The sequence below is a fragment of the Stenella coeruleoalba genome (assembly GCF_951394435.1).
Source record: "Stenella coeruleoalba genome assembly, chromosome: 2".
NCBI classification, from domain to species: domain Eukaryota; kingdom Metazoa; phylum Chordata; class Mammalia; order Artiodactyla; family Delphinidae; genus Stenella; species Stenella coeruleoalba.
This window is the reverse complement of record NC_137147.1, coordinates 110,543,716-110,570,959: the sequence shown is the minus strand read 5'-3', so window position 1 is coordinate 110,570,959 and position 27,244 is coordinate 110,543,716. Positions and strand designations below refer to the sequence as shown.

At 46.2% G+C, this 27,244-nt stretch overlaps 3 protein-coding genes across 4 annotated transcripts in view; 1 reads left to right on the top strand and 2 right to left on the bottom strand.

Moving 5' to 3' along the window:
- Positions 1 to 446: 446 nt before the first annotated feature.
- On the bottom strand, positions 447 to 11,587 carry PLIN1 (perilipin 1; the record flags this gene model as incomplete). Its single annotated transcript, XM_079913869.1, has 8 exons — positions 447 to 801; positions 1,835 to 2,080; positions 2,481 to 2,675; positions 4,706 to 4,878; positions 5,185 to 5,449; positions 6,652 to 6,734; positions 8,374 to 8,578; positions 11,543 to 11,587. 8 exons carry the CDS (start codon positions 11,585 to 11,587, stop codon positions 460 to 462), a joined length of 1,554 nt encoding a protein of 517 aa, XP_079769995.1. The 3' UTR covers positions 447 to 459.
- A 4,915-nt stretch (positions 11,588 to 16,502) lies between these two features.
- The window catches only part of PEX11A (peroxisomal biogenesis factor 11 alpha), a 59,839-nt gene continuing 49,097 nt past the window's right edge, over positions 16,503 to 27,244 (bottom strand). Inside the window, exons 1-3 of one of the 2 annotated variants that reach the window (XM_079914084.1) lie at positions 23,186 to 23,387; positions 20,610 to 20,725; positions 16,503 to 18,015 (exon numbers count right to left, since the gene is read on the bottom strand). In XM_079914084.1, coding sequence (XP_079770210.1) covers positions 17,444 to 18,015; positions 20,610 to 20,725; positions 23,186 to 23,241 — 744 coding nt within the window. In that variant the 5' untranslated portion in view covers positions 23,242 to 23,387 and the 3' untranslated portion in view covers positions 16,503 to 17,443. Of the gene's footprint in view, positions 18,016 to 20,609; positions 20,726 to 23,185; positions 23,388 to 27,244 lie in introns of those variants that run through there. The other variant, XM_079914085.1, reaches the window with a different exon arrangement.
- The window catches only part of WDR93 (WD repeat domain 93), a 41,104-nt gene continuing 37,154 nt past the window's right edge, over positions 23,295 to 27,244 (top strand). Inside the window, exons 1-2 of the mRNA XM_079914087.1 lie at positions 23,295 to 23,459; positions 25,540 to 25,583. The gene's annotated coding sequence lies outside the window, so the exon portion shown is untranslated. The remainder of the gene's footprint in view (positions 23,460 to 25,539; positions 25,584 to 27,244) is intronic.

The following is a 27,244-nucleotide window of genomic DNA, read 5'->3' as shown; positions in this document are numbered from 1 at the left end:
CTCTGCATTCAGGGCTTAAAAATGTGGCAGGATCTACTGCTTGAACCTTTAGGGTAGTGACACGTTCACTGGTGACAAATATTTGTCTACAGAGGATGGATGTAAATACTGGAAACAGTTAAATGTCACTTGGCCACAAATTTAGTGAAAGAAGTGAGAGATCAAGTTAGGCAATTAATCTTTTGGTAAAAATAACAAGGCATAGAATTAAAGCAGACTGCTAGTCTGATGCTTCTCAAAAATGGGCTCTGACAGCTAAGCCCAAAAAGGATGCTCAGAAGATGATGTGTGCCTTGGCAGCATCCTTGGAATGAGGCTCGGGACCCAAGGGGACTACTTGGAAGAAGTCAATGCTCATTTGGACATGTAGGTTCTGTTTGTTTTCAGGAGACAACAGCCCCAGCGCTCGGCCGGGGAGGGGCGGCGGGCCGGGCCGGGAGGGCGATGGGGGCAGCGGGCTCAGCTCTTCTTGCGCAGCTGGCTGTACTGCGTGCGGCCCAGGATGGGCTCCATGACGCTGGGCCGGAAGAAGCTGTCGCTGACCCTGCGCGCGGGCTTCTCGCGGGGCATGGCCGGCAAGGCGGTGCGCGGCGCGGCGGCCGTGTCCACCCGGTCCTCCGCGCCCGGGCCCCGAGCGCTGCGCAGGCTGCCGCGGGACTGCGCGGGGCGCGACGCGGTATCCGAGCCGGCGGGCAGCGCCCCGGACCCCCTGCGCTCCGCCTCCGGGCTCTCGGCCTCGGCAGGCGGGTTTTCGATCTCCCGGAATTCGCTCTCGGGCTCCATCAGCGACAGCCTGGGGAGCTGGGGGCCGGCAAACCACGTTAGGCCCCCGCCTTGGCCCTAGTCCCTGCGCCTCCCACCACCGCCTCCTCTGCGGCCCTCGCGGTCACGCCTCCAGGGAGCGACCGTCCGGAGGGCAGAGGCCGGGGTGTGGGACAGGGATGGAGGGTGTGGGGGAGACCGCTTAGGTCCTGCCCTCCCTGACAGTGTGCACAGTCCAGACCCCCAAGGCAAGGCAGACAGCCACCCTCTAAAGTTTCTGGACCCCTCGGGTCTCCCTCGGAGGTTCCTCAGTGGGAGGTCAGTGGCGTTCCTGACCCTTCCTTGGACCCTTCCTTGCCCCTGCCTGGGTCAGGGTACCCACGCCTGGCTCTGTTTTGGGCCCAAGGTGAACAAGCTGGCTGCCAAGACCCCCTGCCATGCCTCTTGGTGAGAGTGAGTGGCTGAGTAACCCATTCCCCCACTACCCTCACAGCCTCCCTCAACCCTCAGCTCTAAGGGGCCTCCTGCCCTGACCAGCCCTCCTACTGACTGCTCGACCTGTAACTTGCTCTGGAAAGGGACCCAGGGACCCCCAAAGTGATAGTACTGGCACTCCTTGGGGTTTTCCTGTTGGTGACAGGTGTTGGAATTGGCATGGCGGCAGCTGCTGTCCCCTGGAAACTAGCCAACCCCGCAGGGTGCCCTGGAAGCCTCCCTGCAATGCTTTCCCAGGGAGCAGCATGCAAACCTGCCAGGTCCTTCAGTTCGGAGCTGAGGGGTGAGGACTTGGCCACTGGGACCCCCAGATTAATGGTGGGTGACCTCCCCAGCAGCAGGTGGGAAGGACAGATGTGGGGAAAGGTCTCAGGCCAAGGCCACAGGTCTCTGTACTTTGGGGGCTGCCAAGGCCCCCAGTCAAGGCCATAGTATGTCAAAATGTTTCTGGGGCACTGAGGATCAGAGACTGGGGAAGGGAGGGCAGCTGCAGCCCCTTCAGTCAAATCTGCTTTATCTGTCCTTTCAGGGGTGGGGGGGGAGGGGGAGGGTTAGCCAGAAGGGTAGGGGGACTCACCGGCACATAGTGCACCACGGTGTCCACGACGTTGTCAGTAACGCCCTTCAGGGCATCAGACAGGGACATGGCCCTGCCCTTGGCGGAGGAGACAGCACGGGCTGGCATGAGATGCAGCAACCTCCCTGCCGTGCCCAGCACAGCCGCAGGCACCCACGTCACGACCGAGATGGTGCTCTGGAGGGCCTTCTGCAGGGTGTGCACCACACCACCCAGGAGGTCTTGTGGGCCAGGCAGGGCTGCTCCCTGTGGGCCAGAGCAAGGTCAGTGCCTCCTCAGCAACTCCCCTGACCCTTCCCCTCTCCTCACCATCCCCAGAGCTAGAGGGGAAAGAACGTGGATACCAAACTGAAAAAACTATTAGCCTGGCTCTTGGGCAGGTCACTTCTGCTCTCTGAACCTCAGTTTCTTCATCTGCAAAATGGGGATGACAATCTCTGTCCTGCCTATTTTATGGGGTTGTTGTGAGGATCCTCTGAGAGAACTTTGTTATCTGGGCGTTTGGGGGTGAGGTGAAGAGCACTGCACCCATGTACTACATTCCTGGGGCCCCTGTTTCACCCGGGGCCTCTGCTTCTCACCCCCTCGGTGGGCTGTGGGACCTCCAGGTTCCCGCATCCCGCTCGGCTTCTGCTCTCTCCCTTACCTCACTGAGCTTGTTCTCCTCCGTCTCTGATTCCTCCTCCTCCACCTCTGTCTCCTCCCCCTCTGTGTCCATCTGGTCATTGTGGTCCTCCTCCCGGGTGGCAGTGAGGTTGTGCAGCCAGGGCACCCGCACCTCACTCGACCGCCGGGACACCACCTGTATGGCCGCCGATGCGCCCCACTGGGCCAGGCTGCTCTGAGGGCGGGAAGGTGGCGGGCTGCTGGTTTCACAGCCCCTGCCAGAGGCTGGGCAGCCCCAGCAGGCAAAGCCCCTCACCCCCAGGGTCAGGGTTGGGGGAGGCAAGCAGGGCCTGGCCCCAGCAGACTGTTCTTCAAACTTTTTATGGAGTGGTAACTTACACCCACTAAGGTGCACAAGCTTTAGTATACACCTCTGGGAATTTTTAGAAACACACACCTGTGTGACCATTACAGATCAAGATATAGACATTTTCGACACCCCAGAAGACTCCCTGTGCCCCTCACCCAGTCAGTACCACATAAGGGTGGCCACATTCTGGCCTCTATCACCATGCATTGATTTTTCTCATTTGTAAATGGACTCACACAACGTGTTTTCTTTCATGAATAGCTTTTGTTCAACGTTGTGTTGTGAGATTCATCCACATTACTGAGGGTCAGAGTAGTTCCTCCTTTTTCATTTGTGTCATATTCCACTGAATAAATATACCACAATATACCCATTCTACTGTTGATGGACATTTGTGTTATTTCCAGTTCTTGGCTAAGGATAAAGCTGATAGGAACATTTCCGGTGTGTCTTTGGGGGACATAAGCTCTTATTTCTGTCGGGTGGAATTGCTGAGTCATAGGGGATATGTATGTTTAGCTTTAGTACATACCTCCCTGCAGATCTTTTAAAGAGTGAAAAAAATCAAGTGGGCCAGAGGATCCCATGGGAGGAAACTGACATGGGTAGGTGGGCTGGTGTCCCCTGGGGCACAGCTTGGCTCATTTCAAACCCCTAGGGAACCCCACAAACAGGGTCTCCTTGTTATACATCCTTAGGGGACACCATTATTTTCTTTTTAAGATTTTTTTCTTTTTTGATGTGGACCATTTTTAAAGTCTTTATTGAATTTGTTGCAGTATTGCTTGTTTTATGTTTGGTCTTTTGGCTGCGAGGCATGTGGGATCTTAGCTGCCTGACCAGGGATCGAACCCACACCCACTGCATTGGAAGGCAAGGTCCTAACCACTGGACCGCCAGGGAAGTCCCTGGGACACCATTATTTTCTATATGAACGGTGGTGGCTGAGGCTGTGCCGTTCAGTGGCCCCCGCCCACTAGGGGCTAGGCCAGGGCGCAGGAGTTAGTCTAGCCCCCATGGGGAAGTGGCCCCCCAGTGCAGGTGACAGAGGAGAACTACTACTCCTGTATCCCTACTGGAGCTACAGGAACTGGCACATAGTAGGTTCTCAGCAAACATTTGCTTGAATGAATGAGCCAGGCCTGAGGATGCTTTTAAAAGTACCACCCTCTTGATGGCTGAGAAGTGGTTATCTTGTTTGCTGACATTTATGCGTTAATGCTTTTATTTCCTTTTTTTTGAGGTGGGGGGCTGCTTAGTTTCTTACTAAAGTTCCTATGAAAATAATCCAGGCTATCTCTGCTAAAATACACAGAGAGGTGGAGGTGGGGTGTGGTGGGGAGTAAGCCCTATCTGGGCCTAGAAAAGGCAGCTTTACCTTGGGTGCAGTGGGATGCAAATTAGAAGCCTCTAAAAGGGAAACCAGAACCCTGGGCACAGTCAGAGACACAGCCCAGCTGGGGCTCTCTGCCCAACAGAATGGGTTTTGTGCCTTGCTTATTTACAGATGACACTCCCTAGTGCCTAGAGGGCAGATGGGGCGGGGGGGGGGGGGGGGGGTGTCTCTGCTTCCTCACAAGTGGGAGGGCCCACTTGGGAGGAGGAAGGCTTGGGAGGGTGGGGGTGACTCAGAGGGAGAATGGGAGAGACAGAAGAGGGTGGGGGGCAGGACCACCCTAACAAGCAGGCCTGCCCTCTCCCCTTGCATCCTAGAGGACTAGCCCACCACCCCACCTAAGTCCTCTTGTCCTTAGACCTAAAGTCCCCGCCCAGGCCGGAAGAGAGGAAGTTCCTAGGACAGGAGGCAGAATTGGGTAGGGGATGGGAGGGACCAGGAGGCCCACAGACAGGGTTCCCAGGCCGTGGGTCAGTCAGAGCTCAGGGCAGACACTCACCAGGGGCGCCACACCTGGGATCCACATGGCCAGGGCCTGGCCCTGTTTCAGCACCCGGGCTGTGGTCTGGAAGGTGTGTTGAGAGAGAGTGTTGGCCAGGGCCCCAACCCTGCTCACGAGGCCTGGCTTGGCCTGGGGAGGTTTCTGGGCATGCTGGTGTCCTGGAGCAGGGGCTAGGTAGGAGTTTGTGAGGGGAAGGAAAGGAAAGCTGATCAGAAAGGCACTGGGCAAAGCTGGGTTGTGTCTAGGGTTAGAAAGTGGTCATCCTAGCTCCACCACAAGCTTGCTGGTGATTTGGGCAACTCACTTTCTCCACTTAAAAATGGGGAGAGAGGGCTAGGTGAGGATGGATCCATCTGAAAATCTTGCTGGGCCATCCCTGTTCCAGAGCAGGGGCTAGATGGGCCCTGGCTGCCTCTTCCTAATTCCCAAGCAGCATGGGGGCCAACTCACTCCCCAGGCCCCCTAATGGCAGATACCTGACTCTTCCTTGGCTGGAGGGAGGAGGAACTCTACCACCTTCTCAACACCACCCAAGGCCAAGTCGGCCCCTCCAGAGGCGAGCTGGCCAGCTCGGGTGTTGGCAGCAAATTCGGCAGTGTCTTTGACCATCCCCCAGGCGAGCTCACAGCCAGCCAGAGCGGCCTCTAGGACTTTGTCTGAAGTGCTGGCGATGGGCACACTGATGCTGTTCCTGGCACTGCGAAGGCGGGTAGAGATGGTGTCCTTCAGCTCAGAAGCAATCTGGAGGAAGTGGGGAGGGGAGTCAGGCATTGGATCTGACAGACCCTGAGCCCAGCTTCAGGAAAGCCTCATTTAAAGGGGACTGGCACCAATATTTGGGCAGCTTGATTAAGCTGAACTTAAAAGGAAAAGGGCTCCAGTCCTTCTTGTGCCAACCACTTAGATCTCCTGGCTTCTTTGCACCCCATTTCTACCTGTCAAGATCCTAACCATCCTTCAAGAATGCCCCCCAAAGTCCACCTCCTTGATAACACCTCATGCACACAAGACATCTCCTCTTCCAAATTCCTCTGCTGTCTGCTCTGTCTTGCCCTCATAACATTGCTCACATTCCTATCTGCACTTATGTGGACTTATAGATGTGGTTGATCTTCCTACAGGTTCTGCATTGAAATAATGTCTTTCTCTCCTTTGCCTTAGGAGCTCTTCTGTGACAAAGACGTTGCCGTTTATCTGGAAAAATAAGTGAAGAGCACACGCCTCAGAGCCAAATAGACCTGCTCTCATGTGGCCTCCACTTAAGGCTGTGTGGTCAGGGGGAAGTCACTAGTTTTCTCATCTGTAAAATGGGGATACCCACCCCTATACCAGAGGATTGACAAGAGGATTAAATGAGAGGGCTCTATAAATCATATGTCATGACCCCTGTCATAGGGTAGGGCTCAGTAAATGTTTGTGAGATGGGTGGTAGTTTGTCAGTGAGATGGATAGCGTCTGAGAGTGCAACTTATTCCCCCAAAGCACCAGACATGGCCCTTACCATGGCAAATGCCCAATGAATAGCCATCCAGGTGAAGTGACATTTTCAGTCTCATGGTCCATAAAGTGTTGGATCTTGAGGACATGGGACTGCAATCCTGGGATCTGACGAGTGTGACCCATGATCTCAGGTGGCTGTAGTCACCAAACGGTCCAAAGAGCAGGGAATCAGAAGCAGTGGGCCCTACCCCAAGCTCCTGTTTGAGTTTGCCTCTGGGCTGTGCCTGCTGGTTTCAGAAAGCCTGCCTTCATCTGGCCCCACAGGGAGAGGAAGAAGCCCATCGTATGGTCTTAGGGACAGGCAGCTGCCACCAGCCTTGGAAGGCATTTGCCACAGAAACAAAAGACTCACATTTATGCATCATGGGCTCGTGCCCTCTCCTCAACTGGGAGGCAGTGACAACAGAATGTGGGGAGCCTTAGAGAAGAGGGGAGGGGCTCACCTTTTCGGGAGGATACTGGAGGGCCGGGATCTTTTCCTCCAGGTGGTCCAGGCCTCGGCAGGCCAGCTCGTTGGCAGCTATGACTGGAAGCAAAAGGCCATGGTCAGGTGAGCTCTGCCCCCACTGTGAGAGCCCAGCAGGGGCCTCTGTGCCAAGGAAGGCACCTTGGAGCCCTCAAAACCCCCAGCCCTGCTACCCCCAAAGCATCTGGGAATCTGAGGCCCTCTGCTACCTTTAGCCACCATTCACTGTGACTCCTTGAGAGCAGGATGTTTTCCCTCTGAGCTGGAGCTCTGGAGTCATGCAGATCTGTACTCAAAGCCCAGCACCTGCATCTGCAGTGTAGTTTCAGGCAGGTCGCAACCTGGCTGAGCCTCAAGTTCCTCACTTGTAAAATGTGGATTAATGCGGACAAACCTTGCAGGGTTGTCGTGAGGAGGAAGTGACAGAACCTTTGTGAATCACCAACAGATCCTGGTCTCTCCTCCTCCTACAACCCCTCTTTGGGTGAGCGCTGGGTGAACACGAGGGGGGAGAGCAGAGGTGTCATGGTGGAGGGGCAGCCAGGCCCTAGGGTGGGAACAGGCCTGGCACTGCTTAATTCTAGAGGTGAAAGGCTGTTCTAGAGTTCCAGATAGTCCATGGCCCTTCCTTTTAACCTCTAGGAATGAGATGGTCAACACTGGGAAGAAGGTCACAGGGAAGAGTGCCAGAGGATGCAAATGTTCCCGGGAGATACTGCCCAGGGGCTGCCGAGGACATCAGCTCTGCACACATGACCATGGAGATCACAGTTTTAAAGGATATCTATATATTCTCTTTCATATGTTCTTTCTCCAGATATCCCAGGTTTCTTCACAAAATTCTCAAGCAGCAGAGAGCCCAGATGACTTGGCTGACTTCTGATTGGGCAAAGTGAGACCCAGGGAAATTATTTAAGGAGTTTGCAGGCAGGGAGGTGGACCCAGGCCCAGGTCTTCTTTATATCTGCCCTCTCCCGTTGGCTGTGCCAAATCCTCAGATACCCATAACTCTGTAATCAGGACTGTGGCAGGTCCTAGACTTCTGGAATTTCCCTCAGCCCAGAGCCGTGCCGTGGAGACCATATTTTCCAACGGGGCAGAACAATTTGAACAGGGGCAGGTCTGGTAAGTTGTCCTCACCTTCAGGGCCCTGACTGGTAGCTCTCTGCTGCCCCGGCCTGTCATGGGGCCAGTACCATCAGCTGCTGGACCCAGAGGGCTTCCCCTCTCCCTCCTCTCCCCCCATCCCTGCCAGGCTAGCCCTAGTGCCCACTGCCTCTGCCTCTGTGCCAGACTCTGCTAGTTCCTGCTGCTGCTGCTGGATTTGGAGCCAAAGTGGGTGTCTGGTCTGCCATGGGCCCCCACTCCCACCACTGCCCTCATAGCTCTGCCCACCCCTTCTCCTGCCAATTATGTGGCCCATCATTGTCGTCCTAGGAAAATGCCAGCTGGGCTACAGATGAGGCATCTATACATGAGAAGAGACCTATATCTATATCTACATCTATATTTATATCATCTATATCTGTAGATGAAAAGACTATGTAATGGGATGTAGATACTCAGGAAGGCAGTCAGACAAACAAAAAGGCAGACAGACAAGCAAGCTATCAAACAGACTGATAGACGGACAAAAGATTGGCAGGCAGGCAGTGAGCATCACTGAACAGGCAGACAGCCTCCGAGTGCAAGGACTCACACTGGGTGGACAGCCTTCGGACCACCGGCTCCATGCTCCAGGCTGCCAAGCTGGTGGCGCTCTGCACGCCCTTCTCGTATGCACTGCATACAGAGGTCACCAGGGGGTGGGCTTCCTTGGTGCTGGTGTAGGTCTTCTGGAAGCACTCACAGGTGCTGCTCACCACCGGCAGCTGCAGAACCCGCTGCAGCACGTTCTCCTGCTCCTGGAGTGGAAGGAAAGCAGGTACTGAAGTCATCCCACCTCCTCCTCCCACCTTCTGGGGAGGCAGCCCCAGGGCCATGGAGCCCATTAGGGCTGGCCTGGGTCCAAGAGACCTAGGAGAAACCCAGACTAGAGAGGTCTCTGGAGGCCCCACAGGGAAAACAAGAGCCAAGCTGCCATGCTCTCCTGGTCACAATCCTGGCTCTGGAGAGCTACTGGGCAAACTCTGGCCTCCAGGGGCTACCCCCCAACCCGCAGCCACCCCACTTAAACTTAATGGTAGGAGCAAGTGTGTCGGCGCACCTGCCTGGAGTTTTAGTCCATCTTGGATTGGTAGCTTCATCTGAACATCATTCTGGTCTTTTCGGGAGACTGCCTCCCTGCCTCCAGTGCTTGTCCCACTGCCTAGGATGCTCCCCTTCCCTCCCACAGTCCCTTCCGTCTGGCAAAATGTCACTCCTTCAAGACACGGCTTGAGCATTGCTTCTTGTGTGAAGCTTCCTGACTCTCCTCCTTCACATCAGAAGCCACCACTTCCCTCGCTGGGTTGTTTCCGTATCATACATGGTGCTCGTATTGATCATGTGTGTACTTGGCTCTCTCCCAGGAGACTGTCATCTCTGTATCTCCAGGGCCTAACCTAAAGCCTGCACAGTAATGTTAGTTGAATAGGTGAATCACAGTCAGGGCTGCACCTAAGGTGTTAAGTTTAGATCTGCCCAACCATACAGAATCACAGAATCTTAGGCCTCCAGGGGCCTCTGTAGCAAGACTGCTTCCCATGGTCCCTCTGGGAGGCTTGTATTTGGACGTCTCCTTGCATGGAGCTCACCCCTCATAGAGTGGCCTATGCCCCTTGTTGGACAGCGTGGCTGAGCTGAAATCCGCTCCACTCTCTGCCCTGTGTAACAATACTGAGGAAATCTGTTTCATCATTCATGGGCTGGCCTTTCACACACTTGAAGACAAATATTTCTCCCTTTAGCAGTCCCTTCTCCATTCTAAATAGCTCTAGTTCCTTACTTAGCTTACAAACGGCTCAGCGCCCTGATCTGCTGATTCCCTCCTCTGCACACACTACAGTTTGACATCGCCTTTCTAAAAAATATAGCACTCAGACTTGAAGACAGCATTCCAGGTGTGGTCTGAGTGTGTGAGGTATAGTGAAACCATCACCTCTCGTTATTGGGGTGCTGTGCTCTTATTAATGCATTCTAATCTCAACAGCAGGCACTTAATTAAACTTTAGATCACCTAAGAATCTTAGTGGAGAAACACTGATCTTTGAGGTTAAAAAAAAAAAAGAAAAAGTGGATTCTAATCCTGCAGAGGGAAACATTTACTCAGTGCCATTATGCTCCAGGCACTGATTGGGGTGCTTTCATGATATGACCTCATTTAATTCTAAGAGCGACACTCTGAGGACAGCATTATCATCAGCACTTTGCCAATGAGACAAAGACTCAGAGATGTGAAGTGACTTACCCAAGATCACACAGCTAGTGAGTGGCACTGCCAGGCCAACTCAGGCCTGAAACAGCATGTCTGAGATTTGCTTCAAAATAACACAAGGGGGCTTCCCTGGTGGCGAAGTGGTTGAGAGTCCGCCTGCCGATGCAAGGGACACGGGTTCGTGCCCCAGTCCAGGAAGATCCCACATGCCGCGGAGCGGCTGGGCCCGTGAGCCATGGCCGCTGAGCCTGCGCGTCCTGAGCCTGTGCTCCGCCACGGGAGAGGCCACAGCAGTGCCCATGTACCGCAAAAAAACAAAAACAAAACAAAACAAAAAACACAAGGCTGGGGAATGAATGGGGTGAGGATGAGGCACAATTGTCCATGGATTATGGTTGCTGGGGCTAGTGAAGGGTATTATATTTTTCTGTCTGTTCTTAGGAATATTAAGAATTCTCCACATAAACATCCCAGGTCTGACTCAGATGTTCGAGCTCCTTCTGTAGCTTTGAATATGCACTGTTGCATAGTTCTACTCTAAAGGTGAGGACCTAGCTTCTTCTGTTTGTAGGCGGCTGAATTAGAAGACCCATCAAGGAGACCTGATGTATACTAGACAGCAAGCTGCAATATTTCAGCTTTTGGTCTTGCAGGTGAGTTTGAAATTTGGACTAGAAAAAGATTATGACTGTAAACAAGAAAAAATTTCTTTAACATTTTGGACAGAACCTTCAGGAGTTGTTATAGGCAAAGCCAAAGGAGAGAGGTCCTGGGACGGCAATAAACTATCAATACCTCTTAACTATGCACTTGATCATTTTATGCCTCTCTGTGTTCTATGATCCAATAAAAAACTTAACATGGTGATTACTAGTACAGAGGTTAGTTAAAGCCTAACTTGGGACAAGATGGGTATTATATGGGTTCACAATTTTTAAGTTTCACTATTTGAACTGTACCTAAATTAGAGAGGCCTTGCCAGGAGGCATCAATACACCTAAATGTGTCAAACCACTCTGAGTCACACTGAAAACCAGGTCAGACACACAAACTGGACACACTGCCCCTCTAACCCCTTCCCACATACATAATGTGCATCGTGTAACTCTAAGAGGTGCCATTTACATAGACTGCACCATACAAGAAGCCTCTGGAGTTACAAAATGCAGAGGCTCCATCCCAAATATACATTTCGCCTGGGTGGACAAAGCATGGGCTTCTGTTTCAGGCTTTAGAATATAGTAGTTCCCTTCCTCTCCTTTCCCTCCCAGCCAACTTTTCTGTGCTTTTTCTCCAAGGTACCTAGTTTTTAATAGACATCTTTTCTTCCCCCTCACATTCTCTAACAGCCTTCTGCAAAAGGTAGTGAGGGCAAGAATAACTAAGACATAATGGTCAATGAGTTATGAATATAATCTAGACATATCTTGCTCTAAGGCCCCTGAACTTCTCCTCCCGTCTCCTTCCTCCCCACAGAGTTGTCCACTGTCTCATATAAGCCCAGGTTACTTACAGGGCGGTCTTCATCCAGCAAAGTTGGACCCTTGTTAACTGCCATTGGAGCTCTTCAAGCTGCAAAGCAGAGGGTTCCAGGTCCATGAGAAAGTCCTCAGCCTGAGATCCACAGGATCAGTCCCCTACCTCTCATGGCCATCAGGGGGGCCCAGGCTGTCTGGGAACTCAAGTTCCCTGAAGAGAAGGTATTTGGAGGATGAATGTCACAGACAAGTGGCCAGTCCTTAGAGTCCCATAGGGATGAGTTGTCCCGCAGCCTACTTGTCAAGACCGTAGTTTCTTATAAGGATTCAGGGTAAGAAATAAAAAATGAAAGTAACTTTAAGAGATAAGAGGTTGTAGATGTTTAGCAGCTCTTAGATGAGGGTCCAAAAGAGACAAACAAAGTTTCAGATTTAGTCTTTTTTTTTTAAATGAAAAAGTTCTGCATTAATTCCTCTCTTTTTAAATAAGCAAATCTGCCAGTTACTCCCTCTGTGCTCAACCAGAGGAGAAAGTAGTCATTCTTAAAACCAGCAATTTCAGCTCTGTTCTGGAAAACTAGTGGCCCCAGAATATCTACTCTACACTCTTGGTCATTCACCCTGAATAATCTCTCCCTTAGTGGTTTCCCTGCAGGCCTCTTCATCCTCAGTAAAATTCCCAGAAGACCCTTGCCCTCAACTTCTTTAATTCTCAGAAACAAACCAGGTAAGGTTGTCCCAGGATCCCCACACTCACTCCAGCTGATGCCACCTCAGTCCCACGGAGCCCGGGCTGCAGAGCGTCTCCTCCAGCAGAAACAATTCCAGTTGCTCTGGGGAGTCTTGAGCAAAGCTACTAACACCTCCCAGATAGAGGAGGGCAGAGAGGAAGAGAAAGCTGGTTCATGGTTATTTGACCCAGCGTCCCCTGGGCAGATCTTAACTTCTGTAAGGAGGTTTAGCCAACTAGGAGTTAGATTGCACAGCTGTAGGAAACCATACTCAAAGGAGTTATTATTCCATGAGATAGCTGTTCTGTAACATATTTCTGGCCCCCAGTTCTCAAGAAACTTTTCCAGAAAGAAGATTTTGGGATATGTGTCATTAAACTCATAAGCTCTAAAGTTTTATAATCTTTGGCTCCTTTTCCATTAGAGGGTCCTACGGAACCCTTTTCAACCCATTTGCCTCATCCTTATTTTTTTACTATCAAGAGTGAATTTTGAACAGTAAGATTTAAATCCACACAGGAACACAGTTTACCTGAATGTATTAGTCTTTGATTATGAAGATGAATTGCTCCCAGTGAAGAAGAGAACCAGAGCTGTGGTTTACTCCTTGACAATCTAGGCTTTGAGGGAACAATTTCAATCTCTGCAAAATCCTGGATTTCAAGAAAGTTTATTGAACTCTACCTGGTCTAAGATGCCACCAGAATATGCAGTGGGAAAGCCAACTGGATTTTGTCAAGTTTGGAAAAGTGACAATGTTGACCAAGGCTCTGTTACTGATCAACAGCATCCAGACAACCACCGATCACCTCTCATCCCTTCCTTAGCGATGAATCAGGCAGGAGCCCAGGTGCTAATTCTTGGCTTCAAAGATGATGGAGGCTGTGGTTTTCAGCCATCGTTTTCAGATTGTCTAATAAGGGCTTTTTAATTAAAATGGGTAATAGGACAAAACTTTTTTTCCTTATTTTTTGTAGAATCATATTTAGTGTTGACTCTCTGCTAAGTTGTATACTGTGGGCAATAGGAGAAAGAGGCAGGGAATGGAGAGACTGATACAAAGGATCTATTTGGGTTTTTTTTGTTTTTGTCTTTATTTTTGGCTGCATTGGGTCTTTGCTGCTGCGCATGGGCTTTCTCTAGTTGTGTTGAGCGGGGGCTCCTCTTTGTTGCAGTCCGTGTTCTTCTCATTGCGATGGCTTCTCTTGTTGCGGAGCTCAGGCTCTAGGTGGGCGGGCTTCAGTAGTTGTGGCGCGCAGGCTCAGTAGTTGTGGCTCGGGGGCTCTAGAGTGCAGGCTCAGAGTTGTGGCGCACGGGCTTAGTTGCTCCACGGCATGTGGGATCTTCCTGGACCAGGGCTCAAATCTGTGTCCCCTGCATAGGCAGGCAGATTCTTAACCACTGCACCACCAGGGAAGTCCCCAAAGGATCTATTTGTGGTAGATCCTTTGTATCAATCCTGTATCTAGGATACTGATAAAGCAGGAGAGGGAGGAAAGAGTCAAGCAGTCTCCAAAAGGAGTAATAAATATGTGATACATTTAATACTTATTGATCCAACCTGGGCTTTTAAAATATAAGACAATAATGGAGAGGAAGAGAAGTATCTAAAAAAAGTGGCCTCAGCCCTCACCTCACTTCAAGGTTCAGGACAAATTATCTATGAGGCTGTGTCGAGAGAGTACCCTGGGCCAAAGGGTAATGTTAAGATTTTGAAGCCGTGGCTTTGGGCCAGAGGACATACAGGGCTCTGTGCCTGAAAGCTCTGTTGACAAAGGTCGTTCTTTGGCCGCTTCAGCTGGGCGTCCAGAATGTGGGTGAGAGGTGAGAAGTAGTGAAAGGGTCTAAGGGAGTCCCTCAGGAAGAGTCCACTTTCCAGCAGCAGCTTGAAGGACATGGTTACCTTGTTTTCTTCCCCATCCCTACATGGCCCTCCCAACCCTGTCCAACTACCACATGAGCACAGGGACCTTGGTCATCTTGTGCACAAATGGATCCCAAACAAATCTAAGAATGGCACTCAAACATTCGTTGCTGAATAAACAAATTCTCAGGCAACAATGTTCAGTTGTCAATGTGCTGGCCCATACATCTATTAGAAATGTCTCTGGACAAATATGATATCACTTACATGTGGAGTCTAAAAACTAATACTAACAAATCTATATACAAAACAGAAACAGACTCACAAACACAGAAAACAAACTTATGATTACCAAAGGGGAAGGGGCATGGGATTAACAGATACAAATTACTATACATAAAATAGATAAACAAAGATTTACTGTATAGCACAGGGAACTATATTCAATATCTTTTGTAATAACCACAAAAATATTAGGTTTGTAATAACCTAAAATGGAAAATAATCTAAAAAAATACATATATATCACTGAATCACTTTGCTGTACACCTGAAACTAACACAGTATTGTAAATCAACTATACTTCAATTTAAAAAAAACAAAACAAAAAATACACTTAGTAAGAATACCTACCATTTGGGGTGGGGATGTGCAGGGAGGAGAGAAATAGGTGAGGGAGATTAAGAGGTACAAACTTCTTACAGTTACAAAATAATTGTGTCACAGGTATGAAATGTACAGCATGGGGAATATAATAAATATATCTTTGTCTGTTGACAGCTGGTACCTAGATTTATCATGGTGATCATTTTGAAATGTACAGAAATATTGAATTATTATGTCGTGCACCAGGAACTAACATTGTGCTGTAGGTCACCTTTACTTCAAAAACAAACTCATAGAAAAAGAGATCAAATTTGTGGTTACGAGGCAGGGGGTGGGGAGAGGGAAAATTAGATGAAGGCAGTCAAAAAGTACAAACTTCCAGTTATAAGACAAATAAGTACTAGGGATGTAATGTACAACATGATAAATATAATTAACACTGCTTTATGTTATTTATGAAAGTTGTTAAGAGAGTAAACCCTAAGCGTTCTCATCACAAGGAAAAAAAATTTTTTTTCTCTTTCTTTAATTTTGTATCTATATGAGATAATCGATGTTCACTAAACTTACTGTGGTAATCATTTCATGATGTATGTTAAGTCAAATCATTATGCTGTACAACTTGAACTTACACAGTACTGTGTCAATTGTATCTCAGTAAAACTGGAAGAAAAATAAAGAAATGTCCTTGGTTTTTAGAATCCCTCATGAATGAATGTGGAGGCCTGGAGGTGGGGATGGTTAGTTATAAAGGACAAAGATGCACAGGGAAGGAGGTAGCAGGGCACCATTAAGGTTTTCACAAATTCTAGAAGAGGTGGCATTTCCCAAGCTCTCCACCACCCACCCTAACTTGCAGAGGACAAAACTACCAAGATGGACACCACTGTAAAATGCCATCACAGATTCAAGGCCAAATTCTCCAGGCAGAATCAAAAGCACCACTGACAGGGATGATATAGAGGACCCTCTCCTGGCTAGCAGTCTGGATGAGATTGTCTTAGAGGTCTCTTTCAACCTGGACGTTCTACATTTAAATCTTCCTTCATCCTCTTCCTGAGCTTGGATCTTCCAGCCAAGAGCTTATTTTACCAGAACTCACTCTACCAACTGTGTAGACTCTGATTATCTTTGGATCACCTTATTTTTAACTCTTCTCCATTCCCAGAACACATTCACAGATACATGAATAAATTTTGTCTATAAGTTTATTAGACATAATTTGTTACAGTAGAAGATCTGGACAAAGTAAAAATAGTTAAATTTTTTATTTGCCCTGATCTAGCAGCTTTTCTCTTAAAATTCCCGAAATGTTCTTTCTCAAATCCCATATCTTGATTGGTCACTTTAAAAATAGAGAGCCAAGGACCTGAGTCTACTTTTTAAGAATCTCAATCACATTTATGGGAAATTTACTTAGTGCACATTTCTTTTCTCCTTTCCATCCAGTCCTGTCAGATGGCTTTACTGGCAGGACTGACACTGACCTCTTACCTGATGGTACCCTATTTCTCTACCTCACTTGCCTCAAATTAAGAGGATCTGTAATCACAAATAAGAACCCAACATCCAAGATGAGAAGTAGGAACACGAGCAAGTGGCATCAACTCATCGTTCTACTGTCCTCTTCTCTTGCCCCTTACTGCTCTTCTCCACCTCCCCCAACCACCCTACAAATACGAACTCTGATTTATTGTCGAATATAGTAGAATTTCATCGTATTCGTGAAATTTCTTAACTGCACAAATTTTGATGAAAATTAACGCGTAAGTGCCCAAAATGTTATATGGTTTTAAATAAAACCATCCTGCTGGTGTTTCTAGATATAGTTTTAATTTTTGTAGAACAGAATATAAACCACTGACCAACAAAGGTTCTAAAAAAGGCTTTTCGCACAGGATTCTGGAGAGTCTTGCACTTCCACTCAATCAGGAAGGCAGTGAAATATGGAAAGAGCACTGGATTGGGAGTCAGAGAAATGAGGTTATGTCCTCAGTTTTAACCTCAAGTCTCCTCATCTGTCACAGGGAAACCTGCAGGCACCAACTGTAACTTTCCACATTATTTCTACCTCAAGTCCTTTCTATCTGCTTCTGATTTTTTGTTTCCTTACTGCGCTACTTAAAGACACAATTTATACCATGAAGGTGCCTGATGCACTTCTGATTTTACTACTAGACAGAGGAAAGACAGGAGCGCAGTGATGTAAAAGCCAAGTTAAGAGGCTATAAACCCAGCTCTCCTCCATCCTGGCACTGGCAGCTATGGAGGAAGTGGGATAACTGATCAGAGAATAAGGGGCCTCCACTAAATCTGAGAGAGGGTGTGTATCAGACATACTGTAGTTGGGCAAAAGTAGTGAGGCACATGGCCCAAAAGTTAGTTATATTAGTGTCCACTTGTTAGTTTGGATCCTTTTCAATTTTTCTCTTAATTTTTATCCATTCAGCAACCACTAAGTTCCTAACATGCACATAAAAGATGCTCGATAAACATTAGATGAAGGAAAAATACTCAGAAATTCAGAAGTCACTCCAGCGCTCTAGAAAACACATAAACCTTCATGTTCTTCCCTCCACCATTCTTGGCCCCACCTCTGTTCACATCACAGGTCACTCAGTGCTCATGTGACTAAGTCTGTAAGCACAGTGTGACATGGCTGTATCTAATGCAAATGTCCATTTCACTAACAGGTTGTCTTCAAAGCAGGTACTAGTCTTCAGTCTGAAACAACCTCAGCGGGTCTTCAGTTTCATCTGAGGATACGCCACAGTGATGATGCCTGCTATAGAGGACACGAGACCTCCAAGGCCTATGATGCCAGGATTGGACTTATAGATCCCCAGCTGGTCCAAAGGGTTCAGGATATCACAGAAGTTCTTCACTGTGTCCAGGAGCAAGGGAGGATGCTTCTTCAGAGATTGGAATAAGAGAAGAAGAAAGGACTGGAGCCATTCTGTTTCCTCATCAGCCACGCTATACACAAGAGGATCCTGGGATGGTGATTTCTCCTTCTTTGATCTGTCGTGTGCAACCTGTTCCATCTGCAGGGAGATTTCATACAGATCCCTGACCAGGCTCAGCAGAAGAGAATAGTAGTAATGGCGTGCAGCCCACATTCGCCATTTCTCTTTGTTAATGCCAGAGGCGAGCCCTACACTCCTCACAAAAAGGATGGTGTCACAGATGAAATAAATCACACGGTTCAGGCTGGCTAATATTAGGCAGATGCGGGGCACTAGGTCAGTGGCATGACTGCTCTGCTGAATCATCTGTACAGCATGTACCACATTGCCTAGTCTGAACCCTGCAAGAAGAACCCACAAGAGTTAACAGTTATTTAATCAGTATGTAATAGGATTTTACAGGCAGAATCCCTGCATCAGGGTGAGGGGTCAGCACTTTCTTTTTTTTTCTTTTTTTTTACATCTTTATTGGAGTATACTTGCTTTACAATGGTGTGTTAGTTTCTGCTTTATAACAAAGTGAATCAGTTATACATATACATATGTTCCCATATCTCTTCCCTCTTGCGTCTCCCTCCCTCCCACCCTCCTTATCCCACCCCTCTAGGCGGTCACAAAGCACCGAGCTGATCTCCCTGTGCTATGCGGCTGCCTCCCACTAGCTATCTACCTTACGTCTGGTAGTGTATATATGTCCATGCCTCTCTCTCGCTTTGTCCCAGCTTACCCTTCCCCCTTCCCATATCCTCAAGTCCATTCTCTAGTAGGTCTGTGTCTTTATTCCTGTCTTACCCCTAGGTTCTTCACGACATTTTTTTTTCTTAAATTCCATATATATGTGTTAGCATACGGTGTTTGTCTTTCTCTTTCTGACTTACTTCACTCTGTATGACAGACTCTAGGTCTATCCACCTCATTACAAATAGCTCAATTTCGTTTCTTTTTATGGCTGAGTAATATTCCATTGTATACATGTGCCACATCTTCTCTATCCATTCATCCGATGATGGACACTTAGGTTGTTTCCATCTCCGGGCTATTGTAAATAGAGCTGCAATGAACATTTTGGTACATGACTCTTTTTGAATTATGGTTTTCTCAGGTATATGCCCAGTAGTGGGATTGCTGGGTCATATCGTAGTTCTATTTGTAGTTTTTTAAGGAACCTCCATACTGTTCTCCATAGTGGCTGTACCAATTCACATTCCCACCAGCAGCAGCACTGTTTTTTTTTAACAACTGACCGCCCTCTGAGGCTCAGTCTTTGCTCAGGAAAGGAGGACTGTACAGTATGTTAAGGACACCTAAAATGATCCTGGAATGTAAAAAAGACAGTGACTCTTTAAACTTATTGCCTCCATTTCAATGACTACATTAACAATGACTTACTACACACTTTAGGCAAAGGTCAATCATAAGTGTGGATTGTTACATATGAATATCACCAGCTACACTTCTTTAGAAGGAAGGTACTGCAAATTACATGAACTCCAGATGCAACATTCTTTTGGAGAGTCTGATACCTTACACTGTACTTACTTTCCAGTTAAAAGATTGCTTTAAAAAAAAAAAAACCATTATCATACTGCCATTTCTCTGGTCCAAAGCCCCTTTGGCTCCCTACTGTCAAAAAGACAAAGTAGAGATGGTAGGATTTAGTGGATAACACAACTAATAATACTGTCATATGTGACTCCTAATTCAATTAAATCAACCATTGCAAGGGCATGTCCTTTATCTGAGCATGTAACTCAATTAATCAGGGATGCATCAATCAATAAATATTTACTGAGCACCTTCTCAGAGTAAGTTATAGTCCTAAACATCATGGAGGATACAAAAGAACTATTTTCCCTAAGTGACTATATCTTAGACTCAGCAAACGCTCAGAAGTAGCTACCCTCAGGAAACTTATGATCTCAGAAAAATGTTTTGTATTATTTTATCAAAAATAACACAAAATATGTAATGAATAATCCTGGGTTCCAGTTCTGGCTGTTGCACTAACTTAGTGACCTTGGGTAAGTCTTTTCTAGACTTCAGAGACTAGTGATCTTTAAAGGACCTTTGAGCTCCAACATTCCAAAGAGCCTGAGAACTTCTAATCTTGGCTTTCCAAGCCATCCAGAAAAGCTCCTCCCCATCCCTCTGCTTGACAATCTAAGTCTTGTTTCCATCAAACTAGTTTTCTCATTGATCCTCAATACAATGGTTTGCCCAGAACAGTCCTGAGCCTCCACTAGAGGAAACCACCCTTCAAGAATGTTCTCCTAATCCTTCTCTCTCTTGCCACACCTCAAGTTCCATCTCCTCCAAACATCTTTCTTTTTCTCTACCCCAACCAACATATTTGGTACTAAATCTTAGATCATTATACCATGTGATCTTAGTTCTCCCATAAAGCTCTGGACTATATCTATATGAAGCAGGTACTCAAGTGAATTAAATGAGTACAAAGCACTGACCACTTTTTGGCATTAACATGAAACAATCCCACAAATGACTTAAGAAAATGTATCCATCCATTTCCTCTAGCAATCCCTCAAGAGAAGGGAAAAAGGCAGGGGGTCAAGGATATAGCTATTCTATTCTTCGAGGGTTCCCAGGAGCCAGAAGCTCATGTCAAAGATTGCCAGAACGTTTTGTGATTCTAAGAACTAAAGGTGAACTAACACATTGCATGTCCCACTGGTTATGATTAAGCAGAAAGATATAATGTAGAACCAAATGTGAACATAGGAGGGTGTTTGTGAATGGTGTGCAGCAAAACATTCAATCCTTTTGGCCTGTCATTCCATGAGGGCAGCCTTACTGGTGAACTTCATCAATAAAGTTGATTGACTAGAAAATCATGACCTAGGAAATATTTTGTGAATTACAAGGTCTGAGGATTCTAAACCAGGAGCCACTGTCCCTCAAGGGACAGGGTACTTACATTTACGGCCAGTGCTCACACTGGACTCCAGTTTCTTGAGCTTCATAACAACCTCCTCTTTGTCAGCTTTAGGCTCTAACAAATATCTAAGCAACATGCATGTGTACTGAGTGGCTCTGAAATGGAAACAAAATGAGGAGAACGATTTACAAACCAAATAAAATTTGACTCATGAAGTAGGGGAAGGAGAAACATGTCCTGCTAAAAGCAAAGTTTCCAAGACAATTTCTCATGTAGCAGCTCTTACAAGAGCAAAATTCTGCAAGAGTCACTCCACAGGGCTAAAGGGTAGAACATGTCATGGAAATGCAACACAAGGGTAATGAAAGAAAACTCTGCAATAATACAGTGAACAGCTCCTCAGAAGGCCTCTTGCTGGCACAGAGAAATGGATATAGTCAAAGTAGTAAAACTGCACAAAAATGTTAAGTCTGCAAAGATCCATATTCTTTATTTCTTCCAGTGTAAATTTCTAAAAGATTTTCAAATTTCTAAAAGGATATTTTTTACCAACTACTTATGTGACAGGTCACACACTCAAACCACAGCCAAATGAAAAGTCCACCATTTGCATATTGCTTAACTTTTTATAAAAGGACCAAATACACACCAATACATAAATAAGTACAGATTTGTCTTTCGAAACTAATTAGTATTTTATATAAAATACAGACTCCTGTTTAATAATACTAAATATTCAATAAAGTGATTATTGTCATGAGTACAAATAGCAATGCCTTACCAACAGAAACATAACAAAAATTTTTATATCACATAAACATCTAAATGCATTTGGCAGTCTAGTAAATAAAGTAGGTAGATGCCTGTCTCCTGCTGTCCTGTAACCGCATTTGAATCCCTTTATGCTATAAATATTATTCTCAATAAAAATATAGCACATTTTCCAAAATGGTGAACTTGTTATTGTGAATGAAGTAAAAAGAAACAATCTCTCCTTCTCTTTTAAGCATGCTTCCTGGATAGAGGGCTCAAGCTGGTCAGGTCAATGAATCCCCCTTTTTCAGATCTGGTCTAATAATAGGAATGCGTCCAAACACAAGGCATTATTTTCTTGAATGCCAGTGTGTTCAAAGAAGCTATAGATCACCAAGGGGATTAGGAAATGAATACTAGAGATCTCACATCTTGCTAAATAAGTATATCTTAAACAATTATTTATTTTTTATTATTTTTTTGCCACAGCATGTGGGATCCTAGTTCCCTGACCAGGGATCGAACCCGTGCCCTCTGCAGTGGAAGTGCAGAGTCCTAACTACTGGAACGCCAGGGAATTCCCCTAAACAATTATTTATTAACCAACCTCACTGATAAAATTTGCAGGGTACATTCTAAGTACATTGGATTTGTAGGCTTCTATTTTAATAACGTTTGTACATAATGCAACCATTCTGAAAATCTATCAAATTAATTAGAAAGATAGTATGGCTTGGTAGTTAAAGAAGTGGGCCCCGAGTCAACCGTTTTTTGTTTGTTTGCTTTTGCAGTACGCGGGCCTCTCACTGTTGTGGCCTCTCCCGCTGCGGAGCACAGACTCTAGACGCACAGGCTCAGCGGCCATGGCTCACGGGCCCAGCCGCTCCACAGCATGTGGGACCTTCCCGGACTGGGGCACGAACCCGTGTCCCCTGCATCGCCAGTCGGACTCTCAACCACTGCGCCACCAGGGAGGCTCAACTGTGTAGTTCTAAATCGCTCAGTTCAGTCACTTAGTCCCTATTAACCTTCTACTTCAGTTTCCCCGTTTCACATAAATGGGGATGATTCAGAGAATTTAACCTAATAGGGTTGTGTTGAGGGTTAAATGGGTTAATAGTTGTAACACACTGAGAACAACGTCTGGCATTAAGTCCGCTTCCAAAAGTCTCATAATTATTGGGGCTACTACTGATCTGTGTGTATTAGCACTTGTACACCCAGAAGAAGGAAAAGCTGTTAAATAGAACTGTAACTGTGACTAATTTCTTATTATTGAGCAAGACTCAACCAAATTCCTAAAAGAAACATCATGAATTAGTATTAAAGTCGCAATCTCTTTAATATTTTCGTGTACCTTAGAGGTGCAGTAGTTCTTTCTGAGGCTCTCCACACTATTTTACAGTTCACAAAACTATTTCACATGCGCTATCTCAATGAGATATACGGGACAAGAACGGAAGATAAATACAAGTGTTGGCTTCACTGGTCATAAATGTCAACCCAGAGTTTCTCTTAAATAATTCCTCGGAAGAATGTTGGGCGGAGAAAACCGTCTTTCTCAGGTTAGGAGAGGAGGGTTCGTCGGCTGGTTTAACTGCTGGTTTAACTGCCAGCGCCCCCGAAGCGGCTGCGGGACTTTGGGGCACGAGGCTCGGGACCGGACGCGGTGCGTTCGGCCCAGCCCCACTGAATTTAGGGTGAGGAGGGGCTCCGGACCACACTCCCTCCGGGAGCCGGCAGCGTCCTTCCTGCTTTCGTCCACTGGGCTGCTACTTCCTTCTCCGGATGCCGGAGAACAGGGAACCTTGTACCGGGTTGAGGGACGGGGAAGGGCTAGAGGCCGCGGGCACCGGACTCACCTGAAGAGTCGGTCCCGGCCCTGGGTCTGGTTGGTGAAGCGGATGAAGGCGTCCATGGCACCCAGCCCAAGGACAAGAGTGGCACCGGGTTCTTTTGCGAGTCCTCAAGGGCTGCTGACGAGTCCCCACGGAACTGTCAGTCTCTGCCACCCAGAGGACCCAAGTCTCCCCACCCCCGTGGGGGCGGGTGCGCTTTCCGAAGAGCAACTTCTCGGGCTTCCGGTTTGGGGCCGGAAGTTGTGGTTACTAAGGCAACGTCAAGCTGCCGGCCCAGGTGAGCGAAACTTCGGCTTTTGCCCTCGGGTGCAGCGGCTCCTCACTTGTCCCAGGACTCTCCTCTATCTCTAGGATCTCCTAGAGGGCGATCAGAGGGAGCCCGTCTCCTCCCTTCCCCGGGACGCCCCGCGCCTCCCCTCGGATCTCGGGTACCCAGGGACCCCCAGCGGAATCCCGAATGGAGATTCCTCTGAACTTTTGCTTGGGAACTGAGAAGCCTAATCGTTTCCCAGCTCTGTGCCTCCGTTTCCATTAGCAGCACCAGCTCCAGATCTGGGGAAGGAAATGGTTAGAGCAGAAATAAGCCAATTCATGGAGTGTATTTTAGCAGGAGAGCTGGGTAAAGTGAGAGAATTTTCTGTTAGGATTATTAACACTGAAAGAAGATTGCTACTTGAGGAAATTCTAAAAGGGTTAACGCGAACAAAGTTGGGGCAAAAAGAGATTAAAATGCAATTGCACCACTGAACGTTCCTTCTGTGAGGGCTGAAGACATGAAGCCCCACTCATTCCATAGCAGTAATTTTATAAAATGTACAACCTATAGTCACAAAGTAAGGTCATCTATTTTTGTAATCTTTATTCCCGTGGTCAGGCCTGCACCTAACATTTGCAGGCCCTGGGTAACAGTACAAATAGAAACCCACAAACCATGTTTAAATGTTTAAATCAAGGTAACAAATTGTTGGAATAAGCTACGTTCTTTTCTCCTTCCTGGACAAATGTACCGTCATAATGATCAAGAAGTCCAGTTTAACATTCAGGATTCTTGGACTCCTTGGAATACCTGGAAACATGGCTAGAATATGGTACTGCGGGGAGAGCTGATCTCCAGTCCTTTCCCAGCCCTTTCCACCCCACTTCTGGCTCCCACTTACATCACTGAGAGGGGCCTTGCATACATAGTGTGGATACTCCAAGCCACATGCAAGTTCTGCCCATTATCCTGCAAAGCGCCATGCCTTGTCCACCTTTCAGGTCTAGGGGTGCCCATATTAGCACCCATTTCTCTGCCCTCCAGAGAAAGCTGGGAAAGAGGCTCATGCAGAACCTGGCATCGTTTGGGCAGTAAATTCCAGGAGTACAGGTACCCTGAACATGGTCTAGACTCCAGAAGAGGGGCAGTTTAGGCTTTGGGTGGGGATAGCCTCTTTACCCCACGAATTACTCATCCTTTGCAGAAGGGAGTGCCTGGAAGAGAACCAGAAGTATTCTCTTAATTCATGTCCCAGAGCAGGGCAATACTGCAAGCAATAAGAATTTCAGTGCTAGCACTGTACCAACCACAGTGCTAAGCTCTAGGCCTAGGGCAATAGATTAATGAGGGACACAGAAAAATGGGAAAGTACAACACAGTGATGCGTTAGATGATAGAGATGAGCACAGGGTGCTCCTAAACACAGATTTATATAGTTTGTTTTCTATACCTACAATTCTGCCTTTTCCACTGTATCATAAATTGAATCATTTAGTATGTAGCATTTTCTGATTTCTTTCACTTAGCATTAATGCATTTGAGTTTCATCTATGTTGTGTATGTCAGTAGTTTGTACATTTTTATTGCTGAGTGGTATTCCATTGGATGGATGTACCATACTTTGTTATCTCTTTATCCACTGAAATACATTTGTGTTGTTTCCAGTTTGAGACAATTATAAAGCTGCTATAAATATTTAAGCACAGATTTTCATATGAAACATGTTTTAATTTTTCTTGCATAAATATGTAGGAATGGGATTGCTGAATCATGTTAAGTGTATATTCAGCTTTGTAAGAAACTGCCAAGCTGTCTTCCAAAGTGACTCTACTATTTCGTGTTCCCGCTGAATATGGGATGTGAATATATAGGAGTTTATCTATTCACCTATGATAAACATTTGGGTTGTTTCCAGTTTGGAGCTCCTACAAGTAGAGCTGTAATGAATGTTCATTTACAAGTCTATGTATGGACATATGATTTCAGTTCCCTTATATCACACCTAGGAGTAGAATGACTGGCTATTGTGGTAGGTGTAAACTTAACTTTCTAAGAAATTGCTAACTGTTTTCTACACTGTACTATTTTACTTTCCCAGCAGCAGGTGGAAGAGTTCCAGCTTCTCCTCATCCTCGACAACACTTGGTATGGTCTATCTTTCTAACTTCAGGCTTTCTAATACATGTGTAATTACAATTTGCATTTCTATGATGATTAACCATGTTGAACATCTTTTAATATGCCTGTTTGCCTTATGTGTATCTTCTTTGGTTAAGTGTCAATGCAAATCTTTTTTCCATTTTTAAAAATTGCATCATTTTCTTATTACTGAGTTTTAAGAGTTTTCAAAATATTCTGAACTCAAGCACTTTATCATATATATGACCTACAAATATTTTCTCCCAGTCTTTGGGCTACCTTTTATTCTCTTAAGTGTCTTTTGAAGAGAATAAGTTTATTTTTGAAAGGTTCAAATTATCAATTTGTTCTTATAGATTGTGCTTTAATGTCATTTCTAAGGAATCTTTGTCTAACTGAAGATTGCAAAGGTTTTCTCCTGAGTTCTCTTCTAGAAGTTTTATAGTTTTAAGTTTTATATTTAGGCCTGTGATCTACTTTGAATTAATTTTTGTATATAGTGCAAGGTATGGATTGGAGTTCTTTTTTTCCCATATGGATATCTAACTGAGGCAGCATTATTTATTGAAAGGATTATCCCTTTTCCACTGAATTATCTTTGCACCTTTGTCAAAAATAAACTGTCCATATCTGTGTGGGTCTAATTCTGTATTCTCTATTCAGTTTCATTGATCTATTTGTCTTTTTTTTTTTGTACCTCTTCATTTACCTCACCTATTTCACTTATCCTCCCACCCCCATCCCTTCTGGCAACCACCTGTTTGTTCTCTGTATCTATGACTCTTTTTTTTTGTTTGTTTTGTTTTGTTTGTTCACTTGTCTCGTTTTTTAGATTCCACATATAAGTGAAATCACACAGTATTTGTCTTTCTCTGTCTGACTTACTTCACTTAGCATAGTACCCTCTAGGTCCATACCTGTTGTTGCAAATGGCAAGGTTTTATTCTTTTTTATGGCTGACTAATATTCATTGTGTATATCACAACTTCTTTATCCATTCATCTATCGGTGGGGACTTAGGTTGCTTCTGTATCTTGGCTATTGTGAATAATGCTGCAATGAACATAGGGTGCATATATCTTTTCAAAATAGTTTTTGTTTTGTTTTGTTTTCTTTGGGAAAATATCCAGAAGTGGAATTACTGGATCGTATGGTAGTTCTATTTTTAATTTTTTGAGGAACTTCCATACTATTTTCTGTAGTGACTTCACCAATTTACATTCCCACCAACAGTGCATGAGGGTTCCCTTTTCTCCACATCCTCACCAACACTTGTTATTTGTTGTCTTTTTTGATGCCAATACCACACTGTCTTGATTACTCTGGCTTTATAAGTCTTGAAGTAGGTAGTGATGGTCCTCTAATTCTTTCTTTTTCTAAGTTATCTTGGCTATTCTAGGTACTTTGCATTTTCATATGAAGTATAACATCAGCTTCTTAATTTCTAAAAAAAAATGCCAACTGGGATTATCATAGGGATTGCTTTGATTTTATAAATCAATTTGGGGAGAACTGACATCCTAAAAAAGTTGAATCTTCCAACCCATGAGTAAGGTCTCTCTCTCTCCATTTATTTAGGTCTTCTCTTAGTGGTATTTTACAGCTTTCAGGGTACAGGCCTTGTACATCTTTTGTCAAATTTAACCTTAAGTATTTCATATTTTTAT